Source organism: Corvus moneduloides, chromosome 4 (genome assembly GCF_009650955.1).
Source record: "Corvus moneduloides isolate bCorMon1 chromosome 4, bCorMon1.pri, whole genome shotgun sequence".
NCBI lineage: Eukaryota > Metazoa > Chordata > Aves > Passeriformes > Corvidae > Corvus > Corvus moneduloides.
In genome coordinates, this window is record NC_045479.1 from 11,209,350 (window position 1) to 11,234,649 (window position 25,300).

Consider the following 25,300-nt stretch of genomic DNA (forward strand, 5'->3'; position numbering starts at 1 on the left):
ATTAAGGAGCAAGTTGATAAGGATCATCTTCCATTTAGATCACAGTATGAGCACTAATAGAAGAGAAGGAATGCCTGATATATGAGCCTTGCTTTCCATTTCTGTTCAGAAATCTCCTTTAGGTGATTGTACACTTGTAAAGGTTAGGCAGTGTTAATACAAGGGTTTGTAGCATTGATGTTTTCTCACTGAATGGCTGCATATTCCAGGCTTAAAAACTATGTCAGGGCCTCAGATATTTAAAGTAATCTGGGTTTATACTGAATTCTAAGGATGAATATTTAAACCTGCATTTAGTATTCAGTAAAGCAGAATATATGGCTTTACAGGATATAAAAATAGTACTGATGGGTGTTTACTCTTTTCTGAAACACCCAATATCTCTTTTTTGTATCTCAATGAAGAGCAAATGCCATACCTTTATGGGCTCCTTGGAATCTGGCTTGCATATTTGTATGCTGCAAAAGTCAGTTTTATCTCATAATAACCACACAAATAAAAATATGAATGTTTTCTTCTTAGTTGTGGCCTTCCAGTACCTGAAGGGAACCCTCAAGAATGGTGGAGAGAGGCTCTTGACAAAGGCCTGGAATGACAGGACAAGGGGTAATGGATATTTGGATATTAGAATAAAATTCTTCCTTGTGAGGGTGATAAGACACTGGAATAGGTTGCCCAGAGGAGCTGTGGCATGTGTAAGCTGCAGCTGGGGCTTCTGTATTTTAAGTCTTCTCAAATGTGCCTATCTTCTTAAAAAAAGCCCTTGTTTTTCCCATGTACCCTGCTGGCTTCCATTATAAATATTGATGATACACAGGGGACGTAAGCAGTGCTGATCTTCCCCTTGTTATTGGAGGCAGAGGAGAAGGACTGATGTCCTTCTGCCTACACAGAATTCTTTTTTGGGCTGTAGAAACTTGTTCAGCTTGGTGAGTCTGAAGTCTGCACAAGCTTGTAATTTGTAATGGTGACCTGCAATAGTTGCTCCACGACTCTGCTGCTAAGATTTGGCCAGCACACCTCTCCTTAGTCAGATTTTCCTTAGAAAGAGGTAATTACTTTTTCTGTGTTACACTGCTGCCACTAATGATTGGTAAATAGAAATAAACCTCTTTTTCTTGCACGTAACTGTAGGGAAATCTTGTGTAGCACAAGTCTCTGCTTTCGGGAAGGTGATAAGGCCCTTATAGTTTAATGAAGGACTGTTACTGTGTTGTGGGCTGGAAGAGAAGGGCAAATGTGTGGAAAAATTTGGAATGTTGGGGCTGAAACTGTCTAAGATGCTCCCAGTAAGGCAGGGATCTGTAGGATATAGCACAGTGCCGTTTGATTATGTGGAACTGCAGAGCTGTTCCCATGTCCTCCATGAACAGTGAACACAGGAATTTCACTGAGCAGCACCACTGGAGAACACTTGCTTGGTAGATTTGTACCTGTTCATATGTTCCTGTCTGTTTGGAGAGATGTCTGATAATAACTTTTTGGATTTGTTTATAATTTAAAGAAGAAGGACTTGGGGAGGTAGTAGCCATAGGAGTCATTAAACTTAGAATGAGAAGTGGAGATTTTTGTAATAACTGTAGCAGAAGAAAGGACAAGAAGAATTTGGCTTAGAGGTAGGGGTGATGAAAGGAAGATTGAAAGACAAGGTATAAATGGGCCAAAATATGACAAATCTGTACATGGGTGCAACTTCAAGATGTTGCTTTCAGAAACAGCAGTGTGCTTTCACACAGCTCTAATTTCCTGGTGTTGTGAATTTAACAGCAGAAAAATTGTGATGAAAATAGGAGGAATTTCATTCATGACTTAATCTTCCTCTTGCTTTCTGTAAGTAAGAAGTTTTCATTTAATATTGGGGGAAACATTTCCTTTAATCTCCTTTAAGTCTTTGGATGATTTCGGTGTGAACTGAGACTCAGGTGACAAGTATTCAAGACTGTTTTGCACAACCTCATGCCAGGTAGCTGGAGTAAACTTACCATGTTAGAAGGAATATAGAGAGATCCTGTTTTTTAGCTACTGATTTGTTTCCCTGAGGTCAAGACCATTCCTGTTGTAGCAGGCCTACATGTGCTGGTCTGAATGTCAATGCTGCCTCCAGATCCCTGCTTCTGGCAAATGGAGTTTGTATTTTACACATACTCCAGCACATATTTAGTATGTTTCTGCCTAAGTATTTTGTCTTTAGCCTCACTCTGCTTGTCAAAACTGTGATCACTTCACCACAAAGTTCTGTGCTGAACATAAACTCCATCAGGAATGAAGGCTGGAATTATGTGAGGAATATACTGGCTTTCCTGAACTTGCAAGTTCCTATCAGCATAGATAATATAGGTGCATGCAAACTGGAATTGTCCCAACAATTCTAATGGTCCCAGCCTGTTCTTGACTTATATGAGCCACCACTTCTGAACAAGACCTTGATCTCTACAATGTAAATCTGGAGTAATTCACAAGGTCTAACTGAGGCTGAACAAGGCCAAGTGTTGGGTCCTGCCCTTGGGTCACAACAACCCCCTGCAGCAGTTTTCGTTATCAAACCTCTAAACAAAACTTAAAACCCATGATTCTGAATTTCCAGAGGCTTTTTATGCATGCTAGAGAGAACTTTGAATTGTGATCCCTTGCTAGTAGAATATTATAATAGCTTGTATTAAACATTTTTGTTTGTTTCTTAATTAAACTGCTACTGCCTGTATTAACTATTTCACTGATAAAAATCCAGTCAAGCAAGTCATGCAGTTACCAGTCCAAAGCTCCACAAAAGATGTTCCTGATCCACATGGTGCATTTTAATGATACATTTTATGTTTGTGTCCAACTAGCAGGCATTTGCCAAATTAGATACATCTATAATTCTCTATTCAGGGACAAGACTGTCATACATAATCCTGGAAAATTAGAAAACAGTGTCACTTTAATAACTGTTTCTCAATGCATTAAATTAATGTAGAAGGAGATGTCTATGAGATTGAAATATTTGATTTGAATCTGTACTAATTGATCCTTTAGTGCATTTTTCTAGCTCATTTTTGTGCTTATTTTGTGTGTGGGCTGTTCTTTTCTAGTGTTCTTACAAAGTGAGCAAATATGTTTGGTTACTGGTACTTAGACTGAGAACTGTAGCCTCACTATCTGAGTTTGTGGCAACCCCTTGTGGTTTTTTGTACCAGGACCTGTTTTTTAATAAATGTGACCTTTGCTCTATACAGTCACATTAATTCCAGGCAATACATACTTCAATAGACACTAGCATATGTCCACATTTCTGGAATGTATTGAATCAGTGTCACAAGATATGATCAGTGACTGACAGGTTTTTCTTATATTCACCAACAGTAACTACATCTATTATTAAATCATGTTCTTCATTGCAAGGGAGGATCCAGTGTTTTATGAGGAGCTTTATTTCTGCTGATCTTTTTTGCATAGGAAAGTTTCATATTTCTGCTGTTTTTCTCCTGCTAATTGCTTTATGTGGCTGCAGCATTAGATTGGATGCTTAGATCTCCATAGGGCACCTGGACCTGGATCTGAACTGTGGGACCAGGAGATTTCCAGTACCATTAAGCAGCTCCTTGCAGTGACTGCTGCACTGAGATGTTTCTGTTTTAGGTAACTGTTTTGATGGTCCATGCCTGTTATCCCAGAGGGTCTTGCCCTGCCTCTTACCACATGGCAACATTCCTGGGGAAGAATCATGGTTTCTTTCTCCTAATTTATAATCAATGGAACAGAAATTCAAGGGTCAGAAAGAGGTTTTGCCTTTAGAAGGAAATAGAGAAACACCCAATCTGTCAGCATAAAAATATACATACTTGAGGTCTAGAGATTTATTTTTTTCCAAGCAGGATAAAACAGTTTTAAACAAAAAACAAAACCCTTCCTTCATTCTAATTATGATTATATATCTTCACTTTCACTACTGCTTTCAGACACTCAAGAAGCACAGACCAACTCTTAACTCCATATTCAGCAGCGTTCAGCTCCAGTTTCAGCTCTTAGCCAAACCAAATTTGTGATAAGTCGGAATAACTGAAATTTCCTCCCAAGCCCTCATGTGTTTGAAAACTAAATGAAATTCTTAAATCAAATATTTTGGCATGAAAACGCCACAAACCCCCCTCACCCTCCCCCCCCCCCCCAAATAATTTTCTATTCTCATTTGGTATCCACAAAGAAAATGTAAACCAATTTTAGGTGCTTTCCTTAGACTAGTTGGCTCTTGCAGTCACAAAGATAAGGATTTTGAAAGCAGTTTTTGGCAAAATGGAAGAAAGATAGGGAAAAGAGAGAATGCATGCCCCAGGTTTTTTTCAGCATGAAAGAAACGTTAGAGAGTAATTTTAATTTCTTCTGTGCTACTTCCCTTTATTAAAGTAGAAAGGGTGAACATATTTAGAACAAATTCAGGTGTATTTAGAAGCATGGTATTGATCTTTGGCACACGTGGAAAAGTGTCAGAGGTCTTTTCCCACTGTCCATAGTGCAGGGGAGTATGTGGTTATCTGGGTATTGAACTTCAAGTCTAAGGAGCTAAAGTTCCATCAGTCTGTGAGTTAACTTCTGCTTTGCCCAAGTTTGTGAATGCAGGCTGAGAGAAAGAAGCTGGAATGAAAATTTCACTGCTCTACAGCTCTGATTTGAGGTGACAGCTGTATTTCCTTCACCTGTATTCCTAAAGCACAAGGGACCTCCAAGTCTCCCAGCAGTTCATCTCATTGGTGGCCACCTCCTTAGGTCAGGCTCAGTCTTTCCTCAAGAAGCCTTTTAAAAGTGTCATCTGAAACACACACACAAAATCAAGTTGAAATGTGGTAACACCAGTACAGCAATGAAACACACTCACAAAATGAGCTTTCTGTTCCAGACCTTGGGTTGAAAGGAAGAACTCCAGTGACCTGGCTCTGTTCCCAGGACTCTGTAAAGTCATAGCCCAGGTTCAAGTCTTAAAGGAAGAGAGGAGTGTATTGGACATGACAGCACTAAGTCACCTGTACCATTCCTGTGACCCACATGTTGTTAAAGATGTTGTGGTGGAATGGGCTGCTGGGTCAGCAGCAACATGAGACCCAAAGCATATTCTAATCTTTCCGTGAACATTAAACATCCTCAAAATCCACCAATAAATTCCCAGTTCTATGAAGTTTTATTATGTACCTCAGAATGTCTAATACTTTTTAAAAACCCTGTTTCTTGAAGTCATGTGAATAGCTAAGAAGCATCATGTTATTTTATTAAATTATTTTTAGATAACACAGAATCATAGAATGGCCTGGGTTGGAAGGGACCTTAAAGATCAACCAGTTCCAACGCCCCTGTCAAGGGCAGGGACACCTTCCACCAGTCCAGCTTGCTCAGAGCCCCATCCAGCCTGGCCTTGAACACTTCCAGGGCTGGGGCAGCAGCATCTTCTCTGGGCAGGGGGGTTGGACTGGATGATTTCCAGAGGTTCCCTCCTGCCCTAAGGATGCTGTGAGTCTGTGATCTCAAAGGTGGCTGCCTGGCACTTGCTTCATTCTCCTTCAATTTCTTTGTCATGCTCATGTTTTTATGAGGCCACACACCTCTTATCCCTGTCTATCCCTTCTCACCTTTTCCTCAGGATGTGGTGCTGCTGTGAGAACTGTGCCTGAGCACTTTGCGTGTTTCTTTGCTAAAGCAAACACTTCTGCATGGGTGTTAACCAGCCCAAGACTCTGGCTCGTGTCCTAGGACTCAGCTTTTACACAGCTCTGTGTGGAAGAAGCAGAAACAAATGTAGTACAGTTGAGAAATGGGACGATTAGGCAGATTGATGTGCAACTAGCTGATACTGTAAAAATTATTATTACTATTAAAATTAACATTTTGCTGACTCTACACCTTTCCTATGTCAGGCATTAGACATAGGGTACATTTCTTTATTAATACAAGTGTTACCAAACCATGAAGCACGGCCTGAAGCTTTGCTTCAGCTGAGATATGACATCATAGTTCACAGCACTCTTTTCCAAAGGTCAGGAAATGTATCAATTACTGTGATGCATAGGAGATCTGCAGCAGAGGTTCTTCAGAGGGTTAATTGTTACTTTAGGCTGCAGATTTTGCAAACTCTGAAAACAGAAAAAATAAAAATTAAAGCCCTGCTTTCAGATGAGTGGTATTATTCCATGGCTATCTGTCTATATAGCAGGGAACCTCCTGTGTGGGGGGAATCCAAGAGGAGTTCAAATCTCACAGGCAGTAGCAGAACTGGATCTGATACCAAGGATGCAAGAAACTGAAAGAACCAGCCAGAGGACTTGCCATGCCTTTGTGCTTTTCTGGATTGTAACACGTGGGGAGGAATATGACGGAGCAACACGATGGAGTTTTCTGCATATCCACTTATAGAATAGCATGGTGTATTCCTGCAGGTAAAGGATCTGAGTGGAAATTAAACCAGCTTTATCTTAGGTGAGCTACTGAATGTTCAGGACTCTCTGAGCTCAATTCAACTTGCATTAACAGATTGACTGCTAAATTATTAAGCTGTGCATGAAGCAGCTACAAATATAAAACAACTGGCGTTAAATGCAGGAGTTCTCTCAAAACAGGGCTATAGGTTGGAATTTAATTGTAATGACAGGCCCATCCCTGGAAGTACTCAAGGCCAGGTTAGACAGGGCTCTGAGCAACCTGGGATAGCAGAAGGTATCCCTGCCTATAGTAGGAGGTTGGAACTGGCTGATCTTTAAGGTCCCTTCCAACCCAAACCATTTTATGATTCTATGGCTCCTCTAATTTGACGAGATGTTTCTTATTAATATAGTTATTATAAAACCATAATTCTTTGTGTTTTTTTACTATTGCATGAAGTAGACTTTCTGCTGGTTTTCTCCCAAGCTTCCCTATACAAATATGGACAATACACTGTGGTGGTGCAGAGATTACTTTTCTATTCAGATAAAAGTTAAAAAAGATTTTCTGATAAAATATGTCTCTATTTGCAAATGCTGAATTTTTGCTCAGTATGTTTCCCCCATACATTGAAACTCCCCTCCACTAAAATAGTTTGCCGCTGTTATTTTTTTAGTAGAAGATGTTTTGATTTTAATAAAATATCTCAGTTCAATTTTTATAGAGTGAGGAGTTTCCAACTGTTGTTTTTAAATTACTTCTTATTTCAAAATGGAATTTATGTTAGAGGGGTTTTAAAAATAGAGGAAATCAAACCAAAATATTATAAGTTGTTGACGTAAAACATTTGGTTCACAGTAATTAAAAACATTTTTGAAAACAAACACTTTAGCTTTCCATCCTAATTTGGGACATATCTCCCTCCTTCTGTTTTTTCCTTTTTGTGAAATGCAATGAAACTTTCATCAGAGAGGAAAAAAAAAAATCATTTATTGCCCTTCTTATCTTGCTGAAATGCCTATGAAAACTAACTTTTCATTGCCACCTGTTCATGACAGACCTATTGACTCTTTTTTTTAGATTGAGAAGGACTCTTTGGTCCATTTTCTTCATTATACTGATACTTATGATCTCACAGGTTACAGAAGGATAAAAGGAACAGATTTGCTACCATCAGTAAGAGTCACTCTAACAGACATTTTGAAAATAAACAGAATATTTTACAGAACTCTATGCCAAAATACCATCTCCATCAAGGAGACATTCCAGTCGAAGATGAAAGTTTGAACAGGGAGCAGGTGAAAAACATAAACATGTGAAGAGAAGCAGTGAGACCAAAATAGGAGCAGAATTCCAGTGTATTGTAGTGGAACCAGGGATTCTGTGGTTCTCTGGGTAGAACTGGAAGACTGCACAAAAGAGGGAGCAAAGACAGAGACTTTTGCCAAGAGAAAGAATGGCCAATGTCTTCAAATGAAATAGGACTTCATATGAATGAGTTCTGTGCTGGAGATTCTTTAAGGTGAAGCCACATATGGTGTATGGAGAAATCAGAATCACAGGACAGCCTGGGTAGGAAGGGACTTTAAACCTCACCTCGTTCTGGCCCCCTGCAGGGACACCTTCCACTATCCCAGGGTGCTCAGAGCCCCATCCAGCCTGGCCTTGGACACTGCCAGGGATGGGGCAGCCACAGCTTCTCTGGGCAACCTGTGCCAGGGCCTCCCCACCCTCACAGGCAACAATTTCTGCCTCATACCCAATCTAAAGTTGCTCTGTGTCAGTGTGAAGCCATTCCCCCTTGTCCTGTCACTCCAGGCCCTTGTCAAGAGTCTCTCTCCATTTTTCCTGTGGGCTCTCTTCAGGTACTGGAAGGTCACAATGAGGTCACCCCAAATCCTTCCCTTCTCCAGGCTGAACAATGCCAGTTCCCTCAGCCTTTCCTCCCAGCAGAGCTGCTCCATCCCTCTGATCCCCTTGGTGTCCCTGCTCTGGACTGGCTCCAGCAGGTCCATGTGGGATTCTAGAAGAGGAGTGCTAAGAGAGGAATGATGTAGACAAAATCATCCATAGATTTTCTGTTGGGCACCAATGGACAGATGCCTGTTCCTCACTCCAGAGAAGATTTCTGGTGGGAGGCAGCACAAAGAAAGTATCTGTCTTGCTGAAGAATAAGGCAAGAATGGAAAAATGTGCACTCCAGAAGTTCTGTGACAAAGGGGCCTTATGATGTCTGGGTTATTTCTAGAGAAGACGAAATTCACAAGGCTAGAAATTGTGACAGAGCTTCTTTTGTGGTCGTTGGGGAAATATCCCACCCACTCCTTGTCTCCAGAGGACATTCTGGATTCAAAGGCTGGCAATCCATACAGAATAGCCTCTCTGAACAGCTTGTTTTCATGAAAAAAAGCCACCTGGCATCCATGGGGGTACTGGCAATGGGATAATTCAGGAAAAGAGAAACAGGTGGATGTGGGGGGTTTTTGTGAAGTTTCTCTGAAGAGTATCTCCCTTAGATATGCCAGGTTCCATGTCATGGGATAGTAGTAAAGAAAATAGGAGCTGAAATTCCTTGGTGGACCTTTGAAGGCCCCAAAGTGCAATGCTGGAAATTTGGACTTGGGAATTTGGAGTGTTTGAGTGTACTGAGCTGTCAAGTCTCATTTGAACCTGCTAGTGTTGCATCACTTCCAGATCTTTGTAAACCAGATCTCAGGGTTCAGCTGACCAAGCACACACAGGCCATGCCTGGCAGGACTATCACAGTGTTAGTTTTCACCTCCTTCAAAATACAGAGCAAATAGTTCATTTCTTGAGCAAATAAGCAAACTGTTTTCTTTTGGCTGTTCCTCCTGGCTGCCTGATGAAGCTCATCTGTGGGGAAATAAGTATTAGACATAAATCCCAATAGAAAAAACACACATCTTTTCTTAATAACATTGCACATTTAGTTGAATTATTTAAAAGATTCCAGATGGTTAATCTGTTGCTAATATGTTCAGTCTTATTTGGACATAAATGAAATTTCTTTGTCTCTGAAGGAATGATTCCATCTTATTATTCCCATGAATAGATAATCATAGTTCTGTTATAATCCTATAGGTTGTTGGGCACTTCTACAGACATGAGAACTGATGCATTTTAGGCAATGGGAGATGCAGGAGCTGATGTCTGAGACATCAGACATTTCCTTTATTCCCGCAGCCATTGCCAGATAGTAATATTTTGTGAGCTGCTGATTTGGATGGATTGTTGGGTGGATATCAGTAAGCCTGAACCTCTGGGTATTCAGGATTGTGTTTAGAACATGGAGCTCTGAGGGATCTGAGCAATCCTGTTGTTAGAGTGGTGTTTTGGCTGCAAGACTTTGTAGGGTTAGCACCAATTTTGGCCCCAATACCAAGTGGCACGAGGTCTTTGGTAACTGGTTTAGGATTTTGGCTTATTGGAAGGCACATTTGCTTGTCTGTAAGGTCTGCAGGTCATCTCTTCTTGTTCTGTGTTTTTGTGTCAAGGGCAACAGGTCTGTTGACTCAGGATGTCACACTTCCCAGCTGCAGTTCAAGGATACAGGTCTCTGTTGGGTTTGCTACTTTTGTCATGGGAAGACAGAATATTCCAATGGCAATGCAAAGGCTGGCAGCTCCATTGGTTTGCCCTACTCTGGACAAGTGAAAAATACCTTTGTGAGTTGTTGACTCTTTAACTCCTTGACTTTGTGCCAAGGTGTTGGCTGCCATGAAGCCATTGGTCTGGGACATCCAAGTTTCCTGGTTATATTCTGGGGAATGGATTTCTGTGAGATAGTCATCATATATTAAATACCCTCTTTCATCTAATAACGAACATGTTTTCAGTGGCCCCTGAAGTGGTGTAAGATAGTTGTATTTGATCACAGGAGTTAAGTGAGTGGATACATGATGAGGGAATCATTTATATGTCACCACACATCTGCTCATGTCCTACCAGTAACTGTTGGCTTGAACTACTTAAATTTTTTATTTCTCTTGCTGGTGATTTGAGGAAAATACATGAGATTTATCAGCATTTCATACTTTTCTGAACAGGAGAAAGAAATAGATAGAGTTCACAGTAATTTAAATGGTTTTCAGGCCATTAATATCATAGGCATTACAGAAAATAAAATGCAGGAATTAAGCTTAGAAGGGTACATCCAGTTCCTGCACTGTGGTCCAAAGCAGGACCAGTTATACCCAGTGTCATATTTGCCAGGCATTTCTTCAAGCTGTTCTTAAAAATCTTCAGTAATGAAGATACCATGGCCTTGTTATGGAGCTTTTCCCAGGTGTTACCTATATCTGTTTGAAGGATCAAAGGATTTACTGTTCCAAGGGGTTTTTTTTATGTCCAGCCTAAATTTCTTGTTGGTATTTTAATCCCCTAGTTGCTTTTTACCTATATCAGCAACAGAGATGAAGACTGTTTTTCTATTTTCTTTACATATGTTTCTTTCAAAATACTTTTTTTCTTTAATTTTGATATGACCTGCTTTCCTCTATTACCCAAGTTATAGAATGTCACTGAATGAATCCTTCAACAAATCCATAAGAATTATCAAACTAAACCAAAAAATTATAGAAAAGCAGATGGCCTTGATTTCAAAGTAATGGAGAATTCCTCAGCAATTCCTCAGATTCCAAAGATCTTTCTTCCTCCATCCCTTGTCTCTGCAGCTGTACCAGTGACCACGTTCTATCAAAGGTGAAAAACAAACATACCTTTTCCTTTTTGAAAGAGGCCATTCATGTAGAATAAACACGAGTGGGAGGTCCTTACAAAAGTTCTCTTTGTCCTGGCACTGCCTTTCCTCCCATTTAGTCATGGCTGATGTAAAGTTCAGAGACTGACTGTCCTACACAACTACACTACAAGGGCCTGGAGGCACAGGATAAGGGGCAATGGCTTCACACTGGCAGAGAGCAGGTTTAAATTGGATATTAGGAAGAAATTGTTCCCTGTGAGGGTGGTGAGGCCCTGGCACAGGTTGCCCAGAGAAGCTGTGGCTGCCCCATCCCTGGAGGTGCTCCAGGCCAGGTTGGATGGGGCTCTGAGCAGGCTGGGGTAGTGGAAGGTGTCCCTGCCCATGGCAGGGGATTGGAATGAGTTGATCTTTAAGGTGTCTTCCAATCCAGGCCATTCTATATAATAGAAACTTTTAGATCAGATTTGTGCCAACAGAGGATATCCAACAAACCCCTACAATTTTCCCTTGGATAGAGTCAACCTTGAAAGTCTTCCAGCAGTCGGGTGCAAAGAACTGTAGCAAATGAGAGTATCCATCTGCATATCTTTGGGAACTTTGAGGAAATACTGCATTGAGGACTTCACACTGTAAGCTGTAATTTGATTGTAAGAGAGGGCTTAAATGCAAGATTCCATATCACTGTTTTCTGTGATGACACTAGAAGTGCTGAAATTCTTTAGCTTGGTATGAAGACTTGGAGCAAGTCTCTGGGGGGAGGTAGAGCATCACAAATCACACTATTTGACTTATGGCTCCTCCCAGAGATCCTTTCAGTGTATGCTCCTCACATCCAGGCATCTTTGTGATCCTTTCTGTAATTCTATTAATAACCTGGGCAGTGTCAGCTCAGGTCTGTGCTCATCCACTGGAATATATGTGCCCATACTCTACTTGCTCTCTACCATGTATAAACAACTGGGAGAAACACGAGCTTATCCCTTGCTAGAGGTGAAGGCAGAGTTTTTGGAATTTCCAATGCATTAGAAGGCTGATTTTGTGCATACCTCTCCTCAGTTCTCTCCATATTCTACATGTATTTTAAATTTACACCCATGCAGGTTGTGCATGCTTTAAAACATTCATCTCTTCACTACCTCTGAGGATGATCCAAGTATAAATTACCACCTTTTCTATCCTCTCCAGGTTTGGTTTTCACACAGTAACTCACTGCTCTCCAAGGATATTTGATATCACTTTTTACTTTGCTGAGCATTACTGCTGTTTCAAATTATGCTCCTTGTTGGATCAGCCTTAATTTGTCCTCCTTGAATCTCATTCTATTTCACGCCTGCATTTCTGCCTTCTCAACGGCCTGGTATTTAATCTCTGCTGCCTTCACTATTCACAATCTTTCCTAATTTAGTCTCCTCTGCAAATCCAATTGACATGGCATGGAGAGTTGTTGCTATGTTAAATGTAGGATAAACAGTGATCTCTGGGAGATACCACCTCACAGTTTCACGTACATCTTGCCACTACTTCCACCACTTTTTTGGTTTGGGATTACAGACATTTGTTTTGTTGATAGACATACTCCACCTTTTTTTTTTGTTAATAGTAGGAAAGACACAGAGAAACATTTTTAAGAAAATGAAATGTGAAGCCTACTCTTTCCCATTTTGCCAACTTGCTTTGTAATAAATCCAGCTAAGGCTTTTCAAAGCAACTTTCAATAGATCTTCATTTTACTGCCAGTTGCCAACACAACTGTTTCTTCAGAAAGAAAAAAATAAGGCAAATGATCTGGGATGCTGGTAGGAACTAACCGCCTGGAGAGCTTTGTGTGTTTCCTACACAGTTTTAGCACATATATACAACTGGAATAAATATTACCTAATTCAGCCCAGTGTAAGAGTAGTTATCATCTCCCTGTTTGGAAATTGGAAAGGATTTGCAATTAGATTGCTATGGACCAGGGGAAGTTCAGGTTGGACGTCAGGAAGAATTTCTTCACAGAGGGTGATTAGACATTGGAATGGACTGCCCAGAGAGGCAGTGGAGGCATCATCCCTGGAGGTGTTTAAGGAAAGACTGGACTCAGTCCAGTGGCACTCAGTGCTCTGGTTTAGTTGACAAGATGGTGTTTGGTCAAAGCTTGGACTTGCTCATCTCAGAGGTCTTTTCCAACCTGAATGGTTCTGTGATTCATGAGGAAGTCACTGCCAATTTTATATCGTCAGAAACGTGTGTATATATATCTCTATCTATCTATCTATCTATCTATCTATTTTTCTATCTATATAAAATTTACAAAAATAAATTTAGATTGGAATTTACATTTTTGAAAAATGAGAATTGAGGCAAACATTCATGTTTGTAATTCCCTGAAATCACAGCTCTCAAAAGTCTGAAGATAATGCTCATAGCACCAAAATGTGTGTATTTCATTACTCTTCCAACTCTATTAATAGAGTCTGCCACTTTGTCTTCTAGTGTTTTACTGACACCTCTTAATTACTATTCCATACTCCTCCACTCTTGTTGGGTTTTGGGGGCAGGCTGGGTGTGTGGGAAGGTACAAGGGTGCTTGTTATGGATGTTTACTTATGATAGACTTTCTCCATGATTAGCCAAACAAAATACTTTCCCTGGACGTGGGCTCAGAGCAAGAGGCAGTGCCAGTGACAGAGAAAGCAGGGGCAGGACTCTCGGAACTCCAAAATGAGTCTTTTTTGGAGCAAAATGGAGAGAGCTGAAGGCCCCTTTCTCTTGTATCCTTTCCCATCCTTCCAGTCTTCCTTTGCTGTTTATCCAGAACTCTTTTCTGCACGTCATCTCTCTGTTACTGGCAAAAGTTTGCCTCTGTAGATTGTATTCTGCAACTGCGTTTCAAATTTTATAGCAAATTCAAATGTTACAATAAAAACTTAATTAATACTTTACAGCTGGTAGTAAATGCTCTGGAGCCAGGGAAAGAATTTTGCATAGCCACATCCCCCTTTTAATCCTTTCTCTGCTTCTCAAGCTTTTCATTACCAGCTTAAAAACATTGCTAAAACTTACACCACTGTGCTCTCCTCTGGTGCTGGTGTGATCATTCACAGTTTGTGTAAACTAAATTTGAAATTGCAACCCAAGGAAGCTGATAATGTGTTGCATGTCTTTGTCTCCCACTTTGTGTGGGGATAAATGGCTTCACATGGTGTAAGACAATAGAGAATCATGCTATAAGTGTGCAGTGCCAAAGCCTTAGAGATTTTGCTTCACTAGGAATTCTGCGATGATTTCACAGCAGCAAGATGTTCAGTCTAGATTCTTCCAGCTAGGATGCCGACACAAAACTAGGCCAGACAAGCTTCAAGGGAACATGGAGAGGACATCTTTCCTCAGAGTCTAGCACTAAATGCATCTCTTCCAGAACTGAAATCATAAGCTCAGTTGAATTTAATTCAGATAACTGTAATTTGTGCTTTGCAAATTGCAAAATTGCCAACTGCCTTAGTTCCAGTGGGCCCAAATTGCTTATGTTAAAGTGTATAATGAGATTGAACAAGTGATTTTAAAGATAACATTCAGGTAAACTGTTATCTACCTGAGACAAATACACTTGCAGTTATAAAAGATAACATAATTTTGGACTTTTATATATTTTAAGAAGGGATACTTCAAGTAGTTGGCATCTGCTTGTATAACCAATGGACTCAAACAGAGCTGTTAGTCCTATGCTTAAAATAATTTACAGAGAGAAACTCTTAAATTAAGTCATTTCCAGTAATTTAAATGGTGCTGAATTATGGGAACTACTAAAAGGTTATTTTTTTAAAAAAATTATGCTTGATAGATTGTTTTAAAATGGGTGGTGTTTATTATTCCATTAACTTCTCCATCAGATGTTCACAGTTTACATGAGAAAGTGTGGAACCAGGTTGACTATCACAATAGTGGTGGTCTGGATTTCAGGGTACAAAGTGGAGGTTGGAAACCCAGTGAACTCCAGGACAATGAAATCAATTTTTTTCTAAAGCCACTCTTTGAAACTCACCTTTTTCTCCCTCACAGTTACATGTCCAGTCAGTATCAAAGCATATTAAATTGATTTAATCGTGCAAAGTAAAGTAGGCACATGTCTGGCTCAGAATCTGCCTTCCTTATGCTTGACTATATTTATTTAAGAGTATTTAAAAGCCACATGTGGTATTTTATTACATTCTTTGAGATTTTTCAGGAGATACACTAAAAAAACAAAAGCTGAGTAGGTGGCAGGGTGTCCCTTCACGCCCTGAGCTGAACTTGTGACATTCCAGTACCACCTTCTCTACTATGGCAGGCCTGAGTACCACTGTCAGTCAGGGGCTTTGGAAATCCCACCAGATGTATTTGTACAGCTGGCCCTTTTCCTTCTCAGGATCAGCCTCATTATGATTTATTAATCATCTACAAAGAGCATTGACAAACAATGAATATTTATGACTACAGATGTAACCCTATTGTTTGTACAAATTATAGTGTTTTCCTGGTAATATTCTGAATGGCTTCAAGTTGGCATAAATAATTCATACTTGTAAAGCCATATGTTAAACTGTCATTGTAAAAGACTAAGTGCTGCCAGTTTTCACTTGAACCATATGTAAATACCAAGCACTTGATATTAAACAGTGATATAAAGTCTAAGCACCTTAATGCCACTTACACAATAAAGATTGCAATATGCCACAATGCATTGAGTCTCAGTGACTGAAGAAGCTTTAACAGCAGCAAAGGAACAATTTTTATTCCTGAGTAAACTACAGTGTATTAATTTAACCAAGTCTGGCTTTACAGATTTAAACTACAGTGAGAGCAGACCTCCAGCCTTTGTCATTATTACTGTGTGAAGGAAACAGCTTGAAATATTTCCACGAATCTACTGCAAGTTTTTATCAAGGTACTCAGGCATGCATGTGACATACATACACATACATTTGATATGTGTGCGTATATGTATGTGTGTCAAATGCTGTGCATATGTCACAGAATCATGGAACAGCCTGGGTTGGAAGGCATCTTAAAGACCAACGAAGTTCCAAGCCCCTGCTATGGGCAGGGACACCTTCCACTATCTCAGGCTGCTCAGAGCCCCATCCAACCTGGCCTTGAGCACTTCCAGGCATGGGCAGCCACAGCTTCTCTGGGCCTTTTTATTTTCCATTAGGAATTTCAGAATGTAGCGGTAAGACTCATAAGAGTAGAAAGCACTTGGATTCACAGATCCTTCCCTCCATTCTGCCAGCACCTCCCCTGACAGAGTTGAGGCTGGTATCCTCTTTCCGGCCAGGCTCCATGGCTGGAAGCACAACCCTCACCCACCACAACATGAGATATTTCTGAGTCTCCTGAGGCACAGAGACTTGGCTATTCATGCTTTTATGAGCCCTGACATGTGAAGGGCCAAGTCAGTTGCCCGTGTCAGGGCTGTAGCCTGTGGGAGATTTACTTCCAGCCCCATTACAGGAGAAGAAACACAGCTGTGGGCTTGGCTGATTGTTCCCACTCTGAGGGAGTGGTCTCATTCAGCTTAAAAGCCAAGAGGTGGCCTGATCACAGTTCATAAGAACCCACAGCCAAACCTCAAAAGTCTGCCAGTAGATGCTCTTAAGTGACAAATTTGCAGCTAAATGCCACGGCTGGAGGGTGCAGATAGGCAAATTCAGCTTGGAAATAAGCCATACATTTTCAACAGCTAAGGTAATTAGCAATTGGAATGACCTAATAAGGCTTGTGACTGACTGTTCATCACAGAAATGCTCAAGCTGTGATTAGAGGTTTTTTCTAAAAAAAAAATAGTTGAATCACATTTATTATCCTTATAGCAAAAATCATCTCAAGGAGGTTCTGTGGTTACAAAAGAGACTAAGACTGGGTGGTTAAAAATAACATTGCTTAGCCTTAAAATCCATTAATTTCCACAATTCCAGTACTAAGCCTTGCACACACTTCTCATAGCTCTCTATTCTGCATTGCTTCCACAATTTAGATTTAGAGTCTGTCCACTAAGCTCCACTGAAAGCTAATGGTGTGTCTGTGCTATACTGCATGTTTCAAAGACAGCAAAAATTTTTAATTAAAGGTTTTGCAGTCCTTCGTCTCCAAATGAATCTTGGCAGTTTGTTTTCCATGTGCAGTCCTGAGACAGAACATTGCTCACAAAACACAACCACATTTACTGTTAAAATGCCATTGCTGCTTGAGTGAGAAGAACAGAAAATGAAGTTCTCTCTTTTAATGGGTTTTAAACCAAAAGCTCTTTCTTTCAGCTTTTGTGAGAGCGTGAAGGTAGAACTTCTAAATTCAGACGGGGTAGGTACAGACATTGCAGATACCCAGCACGGCAGCAGTTTCTTGTTTCCTCACAGATGTCTGAGGGCTAATACAAGCCCTCAAAAATTTTGAGTCTCAAATACAGGCTGAAAGAATCCCATGAACTTGGCCAAAGTTTCTCAATTGTAATGACCACTGTGGCCACTGCAAGAGCCCAGCAATGCTGATGGTCCTTGATTGTGCCTCTTTTTGTGTCATCACCCTGGAATTGATTGTTTTCCAAAACTGCCCATTCTGCAGGCTTTTTTGGGCTCATAATTTCCAAATAGCTCCGAAGGATCCTCTTCTCCTTGTCTTAAACTTATTTCAAAGCCAAAGCAAAATTATAGGGACCCCGTATTTCAGAAGCAGCTCATTTCATGCCTTGAGCCTGCAGTGCACAGGCAATGTTTTGGGTGTCACACAAATATAGAAGAGCTGTATTTGATACCACAATTCATATTTCTAGATGCTCATTTGGACAGTGCAGTTTTTACACAAATGAAAGCTTTTGTATTGAAGTAAAAATTAAAGTAGAAATCTGCTAAGAAATGTGCAGTTATAAAAACGGCAATTACTTATTTGAAGGTTCCTGGGCATACTTAGGGATGAATTTCTGGATTTTGTGATTGGAAATATAATATTGCAGCTTTTTTTTGTTGCTAGCAGTGTAAGACCTTAGAGAGGGGTCCTGGATTTTGTTCTTCTCTGAACATCTTTTACTAAATTCCTGTCGATTACTACAACTCTGTGCAAGTCCAGTGAAATCATTGGGATTGCCCAGGTGCAACCACAGCGAAGAGCCCGAATTTCAGCACTGGAGCTACAAAGCAGGATGGAAAAGACAGAAAATCTCTTGCTGTGCTCCCCAAGTGCAGGTTGAGCTGGCATTGCTATGGTTAGAAACACCTGCTTGGAGGAGGTGTTGTCTTGAGGGAAAATATCAATAAATGACTTAAATACTTGAGATCTGAGCAAAGTGGCTGTGGTTTAATTCACAGAGAAATGTAGAAGTGTTTTCAAAAGCTGCCTGGTGCTGTCCAAGTGCAGGGTACTTCCAGGTTTCCACAGCTCAGAGGCCCACTCACCTGAGGCTGCAGAGCCGGGTCTTTGCCATGTTATGTAACTCATATGGAAATAAACCATCCAGAACATATAGAAAGTGGTTTAATTTTATTTTTCTTTCTTTTTTGATTTTTTAAATTTCATTTTTTATTTTTTAATAGGAAAAGAATTGTGTCTCTTCAAGGAACATATTCAACACACCATTAAACATTAAGACAAGAACATATCACTGCACACAGACCAAAATCTGCTTTTTCCTCCACTAGCATTGCAAATCCATCATTGCATTGAAAGAAAATGAAAGTAAGATTTTTAAAGCAAATCTTTCAGTTTGCCTTTGGCACAAAACCAATCAATTTCTACTGTGAGGTTTTCTGTCTGCATATAAATATTCCCCTGTAACGCAGTTCATCTTGGGGAATACTCCCCAGTGTAACATATCTGTCACCGAGATTGTTCTTCAGATGATCAATTTCATTTTGTTACGTCAATAAATGCTTACACTTTTTGGGCTGCTCCAGATAGAGGATCATCCAGTTCAGCTCCTGGCTCTGCACAATCCCACTTTGTGCCTGAGAGCGTTGTCCAAATGCTCCTGGAGCTCTCGCAGCCTTGGGGCCATGACTATTCCCCAGGGAACCTGTTCAGCACCTGACCACGCTCTAGGGGCAGAACCTTTTCCTGATAGCCACCCTAAACCTTCCCTGACTCAGCTTCATCCTGTTTCCTCGAGTCCTGTCTCTGATCGCAACAACAGAAGGTAGCTTTCCACTGCCTGGATGGACTGGGAGCTCTGGGATGGATGAGGATGAACTGGGAAAAACAGAGATGGACTGGGAGCTCTGGGAGGGACTAGGAGAAGCTGAGACTTCTGGGATTGACTGGGAGCTCTGGGATATTGAGTTAAATGTCCAAATTTGTTTTTGGCCATGTATGCTGAGTAACTCAGTTACTTCCTCCAGCATTTCCTTTCTTCTCATGTTGGCTTAGCAACTCCTCACGCTGTACAGATCTCCCTTTGGCTGAGTGCTACAGACCGTGGCAAACTCATGGAAAAGTAAGGTTCAAGGAAGCATGTGCATGGAAGGGCAAGCTGAGAAGATGGCCTGCTGACCATCCTGGTGTAACCCCAGCCAGCAGCCACTCACTCCCTCCCCAAACAGCAGGATCGGGGGAGAATGGGAAGGGTAAAAGGGTGAAAATCCCTGGTTGGGATAAAGGCAGCTTCATAGCAAAGCAAAACAAGGAATTAATTCCCTGCTTGCCATGGTTGGGCAGGTGTTCAGCCATCCCCAGGAGAACAGGGCCCCATCACACGCAACAGTTACTCAGGAAGGCAAATGCCATCACTGCAAACATGTCCCCCTTCCTGCTCTTCCCCCCTCCACTTTATACACTGATCATGATGTCAGATGATCGGGAATGTCTCTTTGGTCAGTTGGGTTCACCTGTCCTGGCTGTGTCTCCTCCTAAATTCCTTCAGCAGTGTGGCAGCAAAAAAGCAGAAAAGGCCTTGGGTCTGTGTAAGCTCAGCTCAGCAATAACAAACCCATCTCTGTATTATCAGCCCTGTGTTCAGCACAAGTACAAAGCACAGCCCCACACCAGCCACAGCCCCATACAACCCCTAGTGAAACTGTAAAATGTGGTATCTTTCAGGCCTTTTGAGAGTATAATCCCTCAGAACATCTTTACGTCCTGTAGAATTGCTAACAGCCAAAATGAAATGAAATGCATCTGTGCATTCACAGGAATGCTTTTTCAAGTGGCCTTCCAGCTTAATGCTGGACTTTGTGTATGAACACAAAGTCCTGTAAAGAGTATTTATGTGCTGCACACACTGGGCCAAACTGTTGGTGCTTCTGGTTGGGTTTGCTGTGCCCCAGTGCTGCCAGGACTGTCTCGACGGAGGCAAGGTCACAAGAGGGACTGCTCCTTCCCACAGTGTCTGAGGCACCACCACCATGGCAATGGATGTGTAGACAGGATTGTGTCCTAGGTCTAATTCCACGTCCTGGTTAAAAAATCCACAGCTGCATTTCTGCTCTTATATACTGCAATCCTAGTTCTGCTTTGGGAGAACTTCTTACAAAGGCACAATGCTCCCAGATTTTTATGTTTGTCTGAGGACAATTGTGCTTTAGAAATGGTTTATTGGAAACCTTTGACCTGAGTTCTAATCTGATTTAAATTTGTCTAAATTCAGAATAACTCTGGGCTAACTCCAGTGTAAGGGTAGTACTGATCCACGGGGCAGCAATGGTGCTTCACAGAAATACAAACAGCAGCTGGCTTTGTGTCCTTAGTTAATTTGATTACACAGTTTTAGTTTAACTTAAACAAAGCAGTGACCTTATTATTATTTTAAGAAACCTATTTTGAGAGGAGGGAATCATATTTCTCACTTAAATCCATCTTCAAATGTCTTTAGATGTACGTGCGGCTGGGGCTGGAGTTGAGTTTGTGTGGGGAGGGGAAAAGCATACTGGATTTCACTGATCACAGTTGCTTTAAATTATGCAGGGAAGAGGGAGATGCTGTTTATGCATGAAGAAAACAAGGCTGGCAGCAGAGATCAGACGGGCCTTGCTTTTGTAATTTCCCTCTGCTATAAAACGAGTACCAGGAGAAGGACTGGGGGGTCTCTTGCAAGAATTATCTGAGGGGTCACATTTGGTGCTTGTGACTATTAGACAAAAAATCTGGGTTCAATGGTAGTCAGCATTCTTATCATGATTTCTGTCTCAAGCACTGTTCTTCTGTAGTTTTACAAGAAGCAATTCAGAATAAATGCTTGAATCTTGCTTTGCCTGAATCTAAATTAGGGTCAATCTCAGGGATTTCTCCTGATTTGAACTTTAGTAAGAGTTGAATACATGCTTTCAAATACTAAAATCAGAGTTGCATAGGATATTTTCTGATTTTTGCAGACATTTTCGACATGTCTTATTTACTCTTACCCTCTTTTATCTCAATTAAAATCTACTTTAAAATATCAGTGTTCTAAATAGCATAATATATTTCAAAATCACAGCATGGGAGTTGAGAATGGTTCTCAATAACAAATCTTATTAATTCTAATATTTCCTGGTGTACAGTTCTGTCATGCCTGTTACTTTGTTTATGTGTTTTGCCTACAGAATGAAAAGGAGAAGCTGACGTGGAGTGACCGCATGCCTGGATATGCAGCAAACTTCGGACTGATTTTATTTATGGTAACATAAGCTGCGTTTCTGCTCGTTTATTAGGTGTGAGAAACTTTGCCATGAGCATCTAGAGGGAAACCCTTGAACTGATGTTCTGAAATATGTTAAAAATCTGAAGGTAAGGTCAGCTTGGGAGAAATACTGGGGAGGTTCATGGAGCTCAATGCCTGCCTCCAGCTTTATTCTCTTTTCCCAAAGGCTGCTTGTGGAAGGGCTGAGTTGCTGTAATGCCAGCAGCTCCTTACACAAATTCTGCCTCTCCCCCAGGGTTTCTGCTCCATCTCTGTCATCCAATGAAGGGATAACACTGATATTTAGTGGTAAGCACAGTATTGCATATGTTGGTCATGGTGATGTTTGGAAAGGTTGAGCCTCAGAACAGGAGATATCCCAGTGAAATAAATCAGTTGCTGAGAAATATTTATCCAAGACACATTCAGGGATGGGCTGTACAGTAGTTGAGGAAGATCATGGTACACAGTCCTCCCTGGGGAACAAGAATCAGGTGTGCAGGTCAGTCTGTAAAGTGGGGACACCACTGTCCTAGTCAAATTTCCAGCAAATCACAAACACATCAAGAATCTGCTGGACTTCGTAAACAGCAATAGGAAAACCTGGATAACAAACCCTAAATGACATTGTAAAGGATCCCATTATCCTTCTGGTTACAGCAATTCCTGACTGGAAGCTTGTATTCATATCTACACCCACTATGAAATGGCAATGAAATAGGCCTGTTTACGCCATTGCAGCATCTAACATGGGAAACTCACTTGGGGCCTAAATTATTTTAAGTGTATTGCTGATTTACTCAAATTTGCATATACTGCACCAGATGTCCTGTGAAGATTTCATTTCTTTTGCTGACAATCAAATGCTCACATTGAAGTTAATGCCTACACCCTTATAGGTATGTTTATATAATTTCGAAGATGTATGCATGACATATTCAGTATGCATTGCATATTAAATTTTCTGTACATATTAGGTGTGTCACATATGGACGTACTTGCAGCATTTTGAGTGAGTTTACCATCCTGAGGCCATACCAAGTATTTACTTTTTGGACAGAACTTCTAGGTGTCATCAGTCATGACTTCATTTAGGGCAGGGCACATTGAGTCCGACTAAGCACACAGCCCTGATTTAGCTTTTACAAGTCATTCCTTTGCAGACAAGGTGCTTAAACATGCTCTTGACTTTCACCACATGTTTAAATCTCCCCTAAGCATGAGCTTAAAGTGCTTTTCTGACTCATAGCCTAGGTATTACCCTCCCTGCTTACTGTAACATCTCCAAGAGATTTATCAAGGGTTATTACCTACAGTTTGTGAGATGTAGAATATGGAGCTCAAATTCTTCAACTTCTGTTCATGACTAGTGGAACTAGGCTGACTTTCACCATCTGGCAAAGTGGCCACAATGTTTTGGGGTGGTTTTTTTTTGGCAGTATTTTGAGCATTATTTATATGTAAGTACCTACAGGAGACAACTTGCAAGCCATGCATGAAATTCAAGCCAGCTCTTGATGAGGGAGAGCACGCTCTGCAATCCTACATGAATATTGCAATCTGCTCTTTACTGTATGGGATGTTTCCCTTTTTCCTTCTAGATTAATTAAACAGGAGTTGGAAACACCAGACTGAAGTCTTGTTGTCAGTCTGTGAAATAGAATCATACTGAGAAAACCTTGTTGGTCTGGTTAACTTCACTTATTATTATTCACACAGATTAGTTATTTTAACTGTAAGGACTAAGTACAAAACAAGTAATGAAATCTTGAATTTATGTGTGTGTGTGTGCAGGGATACATGACTCAGATACAGAGCTGCACACAAGTGCATGGCCATTTCTAGTGCTGCAGAAGCAGTTGTTGAATTTTTAATGCTACCTTTTCCAGGCCAAAAGGGTCTGGTGGCCCAAATCTATAGGTGTTTTCCATGAAGGTTTACATCACTATAGAATGGTGGTGTTTTGTTCTGTCCCTCCTTCCCCCAGCTTTATATCCCATACTTTCCCTGATGATTCTTGAAACTGGTAATGGTTTTTTTAGTGTAAAATCTTTTCTCTTTTTTAATTTTTTCCCTTAATTTCTGTACTTCCTGTGTGTACTTCACTTTTGTAAATCCTCTTTCAAGAATTGTGTTGTGATCTTTTCCTTTCTTTCTGGCTTTTCCGCTGTCTTTATTAAGTTAGGCATGCTGGTTTTTTTGTTCAAAATGCCAGTTGAAAAAAACATTTGCTTTCCTTCTCTTGCCCAGTCTTACATCACCAAATAATTCCAAGGATTAATTCACGCATTTATGGATGCTTTGAAATCTGGGCACAGTCCTTTTTCTGTACACAAAGCCTCACTGGACTGCAGAGGGGGCAGAAGATCCAAGTTTAATTTAAGCTATGCATTTTGCAGGGATTTTAGGACAGAAGTTCACAAGTCTTATTTTTGCAGAGTGAGCTCAATGAAAGCAGGAGATCTGGGCTCAGCTGGGCATCTACAAGTTTTGCTTGAGTGTGATTAACAATAAGGTGTCACAGTTTATAAAGTCCACGTTTAGAAGGCACCTGTTGTGGCAGAGATTTCTGAGTTGGTGATGAAAACACTGGTAGTGTTGGAAGAGAGCTGGGTGGCATGGAGCAATGCATCACTGGGGCTTTTCTTTGTTTGGCTCAGTCAGAGGATGGAAGAAAATCAATTTGAGTCATGGCAGAAGAGTTTAGCCTCTTCCACCCTATTCTCACTCACATGGTGTAATACTTGACTCTAGAATAGCTGTACTGGGGAGCCAGACAACTATTTGGACATGAAATTGTTATCCTACTTGGATGGAGGTAGCAGCCTAGCCCACGGGGTTTTATAGCTTCCTTCTCAGATCTAGTTTGCTTTCCTGTTTGTCTTCATTCATACCAGGCTCAGTAGGTGACCTTTTCTGCAGCCAATTTTCACATCTGTTTCTAAGCAGTTCGTTCCTGGATGGACTAGTTCAGACATTCAGGGAAGAAACTGCCATAACAGGGGGGAAGAATGGCCAGAGGGAATGTTGGCAATGACAACAAACCCCAAAGTGGGCAGCTGCACAAATGGTGGCCGCCTGATCGGGAATTTGGGCAGAAGAGGTATTTTCAGGAATGAGAGAAATGCTGTGAAGATACAGGAACCATTCCCCCTCAGTGACTGTCTGGGGAGTGAGAACTATGCTCACAGTCACTGTGCAGTCCTACAGGCTCTCCTCAATTTTCTCTTCTTGCTGGATGCACAGATAATGAAGACTCCTAAAGGAGTGTTTTTCCATCTGTGTCTAAGCAGATGTTTAAAAACAGCTGAGCAACTGAGAGTTTCTGAAGCCCTGGTGCTTTTGCAAAGCAAATATTTTTGTTCTTTAAACAAATAAAACATATTTTTTTCAGGAACTTTGTATACCTTGCTATGGCACTGCATGGATTGAAAAGGCTGCTACTCTCTCATCCTCCAGTAATATTCCTCAGGGCAAGGGATCTCTAAACTCCTTTGGTCAGGTTTAAGAATTTGCTATTGAATTTTCATGATCTGAAATTTCCTCTCTCTCTGTTTAGTGAGGGCTATCCTTGACTCTTCTTCCTGTACTGT

General features: G+C 40.9%; 1 protein-coding gene across 1 annotated transcript in view; it reads left to right on the forward strand.

Moving 5' to 3' along the window:
• Positions 1-25,300, forward strand: part of ANO2 (anoctamin 2) — a 149,155-nt gene that overhangs the window by 87,714 nt on the left and 36,141 nt on the right. Inside the window, exon 15 of the mRNA XM_032107542.1 lies at positions 21,631-21,705. Within this exon, the coding sequence (XP_031963433.1) occupies positions 21,631-21,705 (75 nt within the window). The remainder of the gene's footprint in view (positions 1-21,630; positions 21,706-25,300) is intronic.